The sequence below is a fragment of the Pelecanus crispus genome, chromosome 6 (assembly GCF_030463565.1).
Source record: "Pelecanus crispus isolate bPelCri1 chromosome 6, bPelCri1.pri, whole genome shotgun sequence".
Lineage (NCBI taxonomy): Eukaryota > Metazoa > Chordata > Aves > Pelecaniformes > Pelecanidae > Pelecanus > Pelecanus crispus.
Window position 1 is genome coordinate 44,756,837 of NC_134648.1, and position 10,992 is coordinate 44,767,828.

The 10,992-nt window shown below is 50.8% G+C and overlaps 1 protein-coding gene across 1 annotated transcript in view; it reads right to left on the bottom strand.

The window, feature by feature from the left end:
• Window positions 1-10,499, bottom strand: part of EGLN3 (egl-9 family hypoxia inducible factor 3) — a 29,017-nt gene extending 18,518 nt beyond the window's left edge. The window contains exon 1 of the mRNA XM_075712927.1: window positions 10,143-10,499. Within this exon, the coding sequence (XP_075569042.1) occupies window positions 10,143-10,499 (357 nt within the window). The remainder of the gene's footprint in view (window positions 1-10,142) is intronic.
• Between the last annotated feature and the right edge of the window lie 493 nt (window positions 10,500-10,992).

Consider the following 10,992-nt stretch of genomic DNA (forward strand, 5'->3'; position numbering starts at 1 on the left):
TACACAATGGGAAAAGGCAATTCAATTGAAACAGAAGCAGGAGGAAAACTTTTAAAAAGTGAATACTCAAAAAAAAAGCAAAAAAAAAAAGTACTTTGACTTTGTAAGAGTCATCTTGAAACATTTGATAAAAGTATTGATCTCTTCCAAGTGTGTCCAGCCTGTTCAGCAAACATCAAGATTTCATCTGATTAAAAATTCATTCATGTTTGGGTCATCGTGGTTTTATCTTCTCCCTCTGTCCCACCCCTTCCACATATGGAAAGGAATTGCTGAGGGAGTACAGACACTGTTGAACATCCCCACCACTGCACCCCCAGGGCGGGGGGGGAATCTGTGCATCATAGGAGAAAGAGGAGGGAGAAGACACTTCCACATACTACATCAAGCAAATTGCTCAGGAAGCAACATGCAGGGTAAGGCTGTATTACATTGAGCCACCATACAGATAAGTTTGGAACTCACAGAAAGAAGAGTTTACTGTGAAATCAGATAAAGACACTGGGATTAACAGACAGCTGGAATGCTTAATGCAAAGAAACAAGTTCACTTGTTGTGTACATGCTGTGTACATGCTGCCCTGCATCAGTGTTATGAGCATCAATGCATCTCCATTTAAACATATACTGTTATTAGCAGTGAGCTGTAATAAACTGACTTATTCAGTAATAATTACCTTGGGAAAAGGCTGTGTACAAATATTAATAGCAAGGACCAGCGCCCCTCCCTCCCAAAATGCCAGCTCAGCAGGAGGGGGCACTGAACTCCGAATCTTGCCATTTTCCCCAGTAGGTCTCCCAAGGATACTGTGCCTTGCAATGCCATACACACCCCCACCAGTCCAAAGGACAAACACTCCCCATACCCAGAGGCATTAATGCCACCTGTATTACATGTCCCTCCCCACACAGCTGTGGAAGGTTTACATCGGCATTTAATGAGCAATGAGTCCTCATACAAAAACAAACAGAGAGGCACGTATTTACTTAGGGCTTGCAAGCAACAGGGATATTGGCAGGCACCCAGCAGGGTTACCACTGCCGGTGCCTGGCTTTAAGAGCTGATACAGTGGTACTGGAAAGGACTGCTACCAGTGGAATGGAGAAGGCACTAAGAAAATGTTCTACCAGCATCGGACAGGTTGTGGAAAACCTCACTGCTTTGCCATCATTGTGTAACTCCAGAGTCTAATAAGACTCATTAAGCACTGCCCGACCGCAAAACTACAGACAACATAAAAAACATCAAGTAACTTGCCCTGGTGCCACAAACACGTGCACAAGCTCAGGATAAACAGACCACTCTGCTCTTCACATTGCCTCAGAGCTCAGACTTTTTTTTCCCTTTAGTGCGGGATTAGCCTCCTTCTGCGTTCCTCTGACTACAACTACAGCACACAGACAGGTTCCTAACGCAGTTTAAGAAAGACCTCTGGGTGGTTACAGACTTCTCCACAAGAGAGGGAAAGGAGGACCAACAGCAGCCACCTGGCTGCCAAAGGCTCTGGTGTAACGCATGCTGAAGATGGCACTTTTTTTTCCACTGCCTACCATGGAATAAGTCTACCAGTACACTACAGTCAGGTTCTTAAGAGTGATGATACCTAACAGGTACCGAATTCAAGCTGCTTGTAACTTCAATACTCAAGTATGAGCTCAAAACACCATTCCATAGAGGCTACCCATGCTTCTGAACCCACTTACAGATATGTACATCGCTGTCTATAAAACATTGACCTGTTTCTCCAATACCCTGTCCCTGCTAAGAAGCAATCTGAAAGATTCGCAGAGTGCCTCTTTCAGAGAAGTATCTTTTCAAAGTTTCAAAAAGTCATTGAGAATAATTTGATGAAGAAAAACAAGAGCTAATATGCCCAGGTTTATACTCATTTAATGCTCTGATTGTCAAGTAAAAATTATACATTCCTGTGTATAATTAACCAGGCTAACTAATCTTGCTTGACAAACACAGATATAAACATCAGCTTTGACACCGAGCCAAAGCAACCACTCTAGGACCTGTGCCAATGCCGAATTCCTCAGTCTGATATCACAAAATGACTTGTCTGTTGTATTTACAGTTCCAGTGGCTCTGGACTCTGCCGGCAGCCAGCCAGAAGAACAGATTTGAACTTACCCATTATGCCAGAACATGTGCATTTGATTAAAAGAAAGAGAAATTATGCATATTTCTTCTGGATGGCGGTATTCATCAGACCTCCCATTGTAAATTAATTGCAAGGCATGCTGCTACGCAAATATCAAAAATCCTTTGTAACATATAATAAACCAGTATATTTCTATAGGCAGTATTGCTCTTCAGCTCTATAGCCAGTTTTCTGGTTCCCGCTCCTTACATCCATACCTCAAATCAGAAAATGCAGTATTTCACTCTGTTTTAATTGCAAAGGATAGAATTTGAATGCTATAGAACAGAACTTTTCTTTCCTCATGCATAAATGCAAAAATATCTCAGCTCATTACCTGAGTTATGAGGGATTTGGTAGAATAGAATCATAGAATCGTTTAGGTTGGAAAAGACCTTTAAGATCATCCAGTCCAACCATTAACCTACACTACCAAGTCCACACTAAACCAATCAAGGGTAGACTAGACTAAACCATGTCCCGAAGTGCCACATCTACCCATTTTTTGAACGCTTCCAGGGATGGTGACTCCACCACCTCTCTGGGCAGCCTCTTCCAATGCTTGACTACCCTTTCCGTGAAGAAATTTTTCCTAATATCCAGCCTAAACCTCCCCTGGTGCAGCTTGAGCCCATTTCCTCTCGTCCTATCGCTAACTACATGGGAGAAGAGACCAACACCCACCTCGCTACAACCTCCTTTCAGGGAGTTGTAGAGAGCGATAAGGTCTCCCCTCAGCCTCCTCTTCTCCAGACTAAACCACCCCAGTTCCCTCAGCCGCTCCTCATAAGGCCTGTGCTCCAGACCCTTCACCAGCTTTGCTGCCCTTCTCTGGACACGCTCCAGCACCTCCATGTCTTTCTTGTATTGAGGGGCCCAAAACTGGACACAGGATTCCAGGTGCGGCCTCACCAGTGCCGAGTACAGGGGGACAATCACCTCCCTGCTCCTGCTGGCCAAACTGTTCCTGATACAAGCCAGGATGCTGTTGGCCTTCTTGGCCACCTGGGCACACTGCTGGCTCATGTTCAGCCGGCTGTCTACCAACACCCCCAGGTCCTTTTTGGCCAGGCAGCTTTCCAGCCACTCTTCCCCAAGCCTGTAGCGTTGCATGGGGTTGTTGTGCCCGAAGCACAGGACCCGGCACTTGGCCTTGTTAAACCTCACACAGTTGGCCTCGGCCCATCGATCCAGCCTGTCCAGGTCCCTCTGCAGGGCCATCCTACCCTCCAGCAGATCGACACTCCCACCCAACATGGTGTTGTCTGCAAACTTACTGAGGGTGCACTCCATCCCCTCATCCAGATCATCGATAAAGATATTAAACAAGGCTGGCCCCAAAACTGAGCCCTGGGGAACACCGCTTGTGACCAGCCGCCAACTGGACTTAACTCCATTCACCACAACTCTCTGGGCTCGGCCACCCAACCAGTCTTTTACCCAGCGAAGACTATGCCCATCCAAGCCATGAGCTGCCAGCTTCCCAAGGAGAATATTATGGGAGACTGTCAAAGGCTTTGAGTGGTAAAACCACTCAACGCAAGCTTGTAATATTTCATGCATTTCTTCAATCCTCAGGAACAGAAATCTTGGTGACAACCTGCTAGACAGACCGTGTTTCAAAACCTACCTAAGAACACCCCATCATGTGGTAGGCAGAAGGACCCACTCTGGTTTTCAGCAAACATTCACTAGCCATGAAGTGCCACCACAAAAGACCTGCTTCTCCTGTTGCAGTCAGAGGGCCCACCCAAGGTGGGTTGAGCAGGGAGGTGCCATGGCTACAGGTGGAGGATGCAGAAAACATCCCAGAAAAAAAAGTGAAAGGCCCACACAGAGATTTTGAAGCAAGTTTTCAAGAGGGTCCACACCCCACAGGGACTTCTAAATTAACTAATCTCATATTTAAAACACTTTTTTTTGTTTACACTTCAGGCCATATACTTGACACTGAATGTGAGCAGTTGGGTTCTGAGCTAAAAACCATCAGTCACGGGCTTCCTTCAACAAAGGTTAGCTTTTAGGATTATGACTTCTTGCCTTTTTTTCTAACCAGCGGGGCTCACCAGTGTCCAGCAAGGTGCAAGATGAGCTCAAGGTCCCCAAAGGCAGCCCCGCCACGGATTTCAATCCATGATGGCATGTGAGAGGGTACCGGTGCCTTACAGCAGGACACGCTCCTGTCAGGAACGGGTGCAGAGTCCGCACAGAGTGCAGCCGTGCCAGTTCAAAGTACCTTCAACCCCTCGCCCATGAGGGCAAACAGCCCACTGGCAGGATGTCAAGCACTGACTCAGCCGAGGTGGCCCAGGGCAGCAGGCACCGACGGCATCACTCTGGGACCCTGCCTGGCCACGGGGAGAGCCGCCCTTCTACAGTAGGAGGTAAAACGCGAAAGGCGGAATAGCCATAGCTTCTCAGCAGCAGATGAGCTACCCCGGAATCCCACTGCGAACGCAGCTTTTGCATTTTTGCACACCAGCCAGCCAGCCCGGCTCCCGCCAGCCCGGCTCCTGCCAGCCCCCGTCCTCTGCCTCCCTGCAGGAGAGACTTCCAGGGCCCAGAGCTCCCCAAGCTCTGCAGCATCTGAGGCTGCCAAAGGGATGGATACCCCAAAATCCACAGCACCTGGCACATCTGCAGCTTCTAACTTTAAAAAAAATTCCTGTCTTATGTCTTAAAGGAGAAATTTCTCAAATGGCTTCTCTTCTGGAGTATTTTCCTGCCTTGTTTTGGGGAGGTTTTTTTAATGTTGTTGCTTTGATTTAGTTATAATACAGGGATTATTCTTCTACAGGGCAGACATTTCATTGCCTACAAAATTTTGTAATTGCCCCTGGAAAATTTTACAATACATGGCAGGCCCCTGTGCCACCTCTGCACCTGAGCAATATTCATTTGCAAGTGGGCTCAAACCTTTTACAGATATGTCGTGGTTTAGCCCCAGCCAGCAACTAAGCACCACGCAGCCGCTCGCCCACTCCCCCTGCCCCAGTGGGATGTGGGAGAGAATCAGAGGAGTGAGAGTGAGAAACACTCCTGGGTTGAGATAAGAACAGTTTAATAGTTGAAATAAAGTAAAATAGTAATGATAATAATAGCAATATAGTAATAATAATAATAATATACAAAGCAAGTGATGCACAATGCAATTGCTTACCACCCACCAACTGATACCCAGACAGTTCCCGAGCAGCGATCGCTGCTCCCCGGCCAACCCCCCCCAGTTTATATACTGAGCATGACATCATATGGTATGGAACAGCCCTTTGGCCAGTTTGGATCAACTATTCTGGCTGTGCGCCCTCCCAGTTTCTTGTGCACCTGGCAGAGCATGGGAAGCTGAAAAGTCCTTGACTAGCATAAGCAGTACTTAGCAACAACTAAAACATCAGTGTGTTGTCAACATTCTTCTCATACTAAATCCAAAACACAGCGCTATGCTTGCTACTAGGAAAAAAACTAGCTCTAATCCAGCCAAAACCAGGACAAGACAGCATCATCCCCACCATCCCCTCAAGCCATGGCAAACCCCAATTAACCCCAAGAAGCGACTTTGGGACCTGAGGAGTCAGAAGTTGCAGCGCATCATCCTTTCACCCACAGGCCCCAGAGCACCATCTGACCCGGGGGCACTCCAGGTGACTGACCATGGAGACCAAATTGTGGCCTCGCCTCCCAGACCAAACCACCTGCCAGCTTTTCTCCACCAAGCATCAAAGCTCCAGCAGAGTGAAGACAGGTCTTCAAAACCAGACTGACCTCTGTCCTCAGGCCAGAGCATCCCTCTGCATAAGGATGTGAATTTTCTCACACTGAGGAGAGGACTCAACCTGGGTCAACGATGCCTTGGTGAGATCCTTAGCTATTTACCTACTACAAAAAGGGAACCGTGGTATTATTTTACTAGTAAATGGAAAGTCTGGTTGAAGAGAATGCAGAAGCCAACAAGCAATGCATTGGGTCAGAAGAGTCCTGTAGAAGAATGTTATCTGGTTATTTTGATCATTTAACCATGTCCGCTAATATTTTTAAATATGACATTCCAGAGATAGATTTGGGTCACTGGTCTGCAAAGATGAAAGGTTACATTTCATTATCAGCCCTCAAACATCAACCAACAGCTCTCAAGAGTATCCAGCACCCTTGTAAAATTTTACTTCCATACATTCTCTTTGATGCAATTTTAACTCTCTTGTAATGCTGTTGGAGGTAATTTGGAAACGGCAAAATCCTGACTTATTTCTCTCATGTAGCTACAAGGAAAGCTTCCTTTATTGGACAAAAGACATTCTTGTCTTCTTATGTTTGTGTAGCTACAAAAAAAACCCCAAAACATGAAGCACATCACACTAAGCAGACAGTAAGCTGACAGAAGTTCATTTACTAAGCAAACCTCTCCCTCTCTTCCAATACTTAGGCTGAAGATTAAAGTCAAACTATTGTTTTAAAAGTATAAACCTCTAAACAGTGATGAGGCTGATATTACATCGATTCATTTCCATGACAAGAGAAGCTACCATGTAGCCAAAGGCTCACACTTTAAACAAATTGCTTTGGACTCTTAGCCCCATCTAATACCTATATCCCAAAACAATAAGTTGTAATAGCACATGTACAGCTAAGAAGTTCTGGTTCAGTTGCTCAGAAACACCGCACGCCCCTCCAAATGTTAAGCCATGGAAGTTTTCTGGGCATCCACTTATGTGTACAATCTAGCAGATAAAATAAAAATACACTAAATTTAAATGTGGGATTTTTGTGTATGCATTCACAAGACTTTAGAAGATAAGCAAAATGGGCAGGTTTAATGGTGGAAGGGAAATGCCTATAGGCGACGTGGGAACCTGCGTGCACTGCAGTAGTCAGTTGGTGCGGTGGGTTGAGCCTGGCTGGATGCCAGATGCCCACCAAAGACACTCTATCGCTCCCCTCCTCAGCTGGACAGGGGAGAGAAAATACAATGAAAAGCTCGTGGGTCCAGATAAGGGCAGGGAGAGATCATTCACTGATTACTGTCACAGGCAAAACAGACTCGACTTGGGGGAAATTAATTTAATTTATTACCAATCAAATCAGAGTAGGGTAATGAGAAAGTAAAAACTAAATCTTAAAACACCTTCTCCCCACCCCTCCCTTCTTCCCAAGTTTAACTGGACTCTTGATTTCTCTACCTCCTCCCCACCAGCAGCGCAGGGGGACGGGAAATGGGGTTTGCAATCGGTTCATCACACATTGTCTCTGCCGCTCCTTGCTCCTCAGGAGGAAGACTCCTCACACTCCTCCCCTGCTCCAACATGGGTCCCTCCCACGGGATGCAGTCCTTCAGGAGCAGACTGCCCCAGCGTGGGTCCCTTCCACAGGGTCACAAGCCCTGCCAGCAAACCTGCTCCAGCGTGGACTCCTCTCCCCACAGGTCCTGCCAGGAGCCTGCTCCAGCGTGGGCTTCCCACAGGGTCACAGCCTCCTTTGGGCATCCACCTGCTCTGGCGTGGGGTCCTCCCCGGGCTGCAGGTGGATATCTGCTCCTCATGGACCTCCATGGGTGCAGGGGCACAGCCTGCCTCACCATGGGCTGCACCACGGGCTGCAGGGGAATCTCTGCTCCCGTGCCTGGAGCACCTCCTCCCCTCCTGCTTCACTGACCTTGGTGTCTGCAGGGTTGTTCCTCTCACATAGTCTCACTCATCTCTTTGGCTGCAGTTGCACAGGTTTCTTCCCCCTCCTTAAATACGTTATCCCAGAGGTGCTACCACCGTCACCGCCTTGGCCAGTGGCGGGTCCATCTTGGAGCCAGCTGGCATTGGCTTTGTCCGGCATAGGGGAAGCCTCTAGCAGCTTCTCACGGAAGCCACCTGTGTAGCCCACCCCACTGCCAAAACCTAGCCACGCAAACGCAATACAGTTGGTTAGTCACAGGAATAATCTTCCTGCTGAAGGCGTCCCACATCTCAGTTACAGATAGCAGCTGCTATTCCACGGCCTCACATATCCATGGTACTTATTAGTATAATAAGGGGATTGGTTACTATTAATTCTGATGGAAATTCCTCTGCATTTAGTTTTACAAACTATATTGAGCCCCTTTCAGACCTGGACTGTTGTGTAGCACTTCCAGGCACCGTTTGGAATCCGACACCTTCCACACTAAAGCACGAGGGCCAAAAGCCTCTCTTTATAGCAAGTACCTTGGTATCTATTTATAAAACAAGTTCTGCCCCATCTGTTATTACTATTTGTACAAAAATGACTGCAAGAACACCACAACTCAGTTTTAAAATCACCTCTACAACCCAAGGTCACTCCCCAAAAGACCCTTCTCCCCAGCCAGTGCCAACAGCCTTTAGGTATCCAGTTGACTCTTTGTCAAAGTATCTTGTACAAATGCTGGACCACCTCCTCTCACTCCAATCCAACTTTAACATAAGCCCCTGGTCTTCCCCCTCCAGGAGGCCAGCAATGCACTTTGAGTAGTCATCGGGAAAACAGACATCACCCAAAGAAAGAACTAGGATGATCTCAAAGGCATGCCAAAGCAGAACGGTTGTTTATACCTCCTAACACCAGGATCTCACCAGGAATAAGCGAAATCCAGTCTACTCACATTTTAAAGCAAATCTACCCAAGCTTTAACTGAACTGAACTCAGTAGTTCAGTGGAGCTAAGCACAGAAGTAATGTTTCAACCTTTTATTATTCCCACCACTGTGTGGAAGTGTGTGTGGGGGTGCATGCACAGGTTTTAAGGTGTTCCCAAGCAACTGGTAAACATCACCATACTGTTTTCTTCATTTTCTGTAAGGGAAAAAAAAAAAATCTCAGCACAACTCACAGGTCCCCTTAGTTCAGGGCAATTTAGGAGCAAGAGAAGTGCCTAACTTTTCGCTTTTGTGATTTTTTAGAAGTTTCATCATTTCTATTTCTGGCATATCTCTAAAAGAAGGGGTTGTTTTGAAAATGTGCTATATATTATGGCATTCAAGTCAGAAATAAAGAAAGGGGGAAGTTTTCATCATTCAGGACAATGAAGCAAACTTAGTTCCAAGCCAGTCCACTTTGCCACAGCAACACAGACAAGGAAAGAAAAGCCAAGTTATCCCAAACTGAAGTAATGACATTGCAGGTGCAAATAAACTTCATTGGGAAAGGAACCTACAAGTGTCCTACAACACAAGTGTCCTCTCCATTTCTGAGCAAGAAAGCCTAGAAAAAAAATAACCCTCCTCTTCCAAAAAAAAAAAAAAAAGTTTGCTGTGCTCAAACAGAGCATCCCTTATTTTGCGCCACATAGCCAGTGCAGTAACGATAACCTCTGGAGCTGCTGGACGCGGGCATGGGTTGGCCCATCGAAACTACTTTGGATAACGCTATCACACGGGCGCAAACAACCAAATAACCGGATCCGAGCCGTCTACGTGCGCGGGGAGGGGACGGGGAGCTTTCCCTCCACCTGAAACGATCCTCCAGAGGAAAGTCACGGTCAAGGCTAGGCTTTTTTGGCGGGGTACGCCCGGCGCCGGCGGCCCCCGCTCTCGGCAGCTGGGGCGAGCAGCAGGCGGCCGCGGGGCGCCGCCGGGCCCCGGCCCCCCCCGCCGGGATCGCGGTGCCGCCTCCAGCCCCCCGGTCGGCTGCGACCCGACCCGCGGCGGCACACGGGGGTACAGGCAAGGGCCAGGAGCCAGCGCGGGGCACGGCGGTGAGCCGCCCCGGAGCGCTGCCGGCAGCGGCGGGGCGAGGGGCCCGCGGCGGGCAGCCCCGCTGCCGCGGCCGCCTTTGCGGCGGGGCCTCCGGCGGGCGGCAAGGGCTGGCCAGCGGCGGCCCGGAGCGGGCGGCGCTGAGGGGACAGCCCCGGCGGGGCCGCCGGAGCCGCGGACGGACAGCGAGGACGCGACGCGGCGGGGGGGAGCCCGCGGAAACTTCCCGCCAGGTCCCACGGGGAGCTGCGAGGCGGGTCGGTCCGGCCGGGAGCCGGCGCCAGGGCCCCCGCGGCCCCTTACCTTGGATCGCTCCTTCACGTAGTACTTGCCGAGCCGGCTCCCGCAGTACATCACCAGGCGGTCGATCAGCGTCAGGAGGAAGTTGATGGCCTCGCAGCCCTCCTCCGTGCCCCCGATCCACTTGATCTGGTCGCCGCGGAGGTGCCGCTTGGCGACGCCGCGGCTGGGGCCGGCCAGCTGCCCGTCGGCCAGCTCGCCGTCGCGGTGCATCCGCTTCACCCGCTCCAGCACGCAGTCCCCCACCACCTCCCCCAGGAAGTTGTCCAGGTAGCAGAAGCCGATGTCGTGCAGGCAGGGCACGACGTACTCCAGGGCGATCCTCTCCAGGTCGAGCCTCATGATGTGCCCCAGCGGCATGGCGCTGCGGGGACGGGCGCGCCGCTGCCCTGCCGGCGCCCGCGTCGGGAGGCGATGCCCGCCGGGCCGCCGCCGGCTCCAGGCCGAGCCGGGCAGGGGCTCCGCCGCGCCGCGGGGCCAGGGGAACCGAACCCAGGCAAAACTTTGGCCGCGGCGGGCTGGGCTGCGCCGCGCTCCGCCGGCCGGCGCTGCGGGGGCGGCGGCGGCGGCGGTGCCGCCGGAACCCCGCGCTGCCGCCGCCCGAGCAGCGTGCGGGACCCCCCCCGGGAAAGGCGCCCGGCAACCCCCGCCGTCGGACGGGCCGCGGCGGCGGGCGGCCCCGGCTGATGAAGACGCCGGCTACGTGCGGGATGTGTGCTCGCCCCGCCGCCCGCTCGCGCGGCACCGCCGCACGTGGGTGGAGCCCGCCCCGGCGCGGCGCGGCAGCGCGCGGCGCGGCTCACCCCGCCCGCCACGGCCTACGCCAGCCAATCGGCTGCCGCGGGGCGTGGCC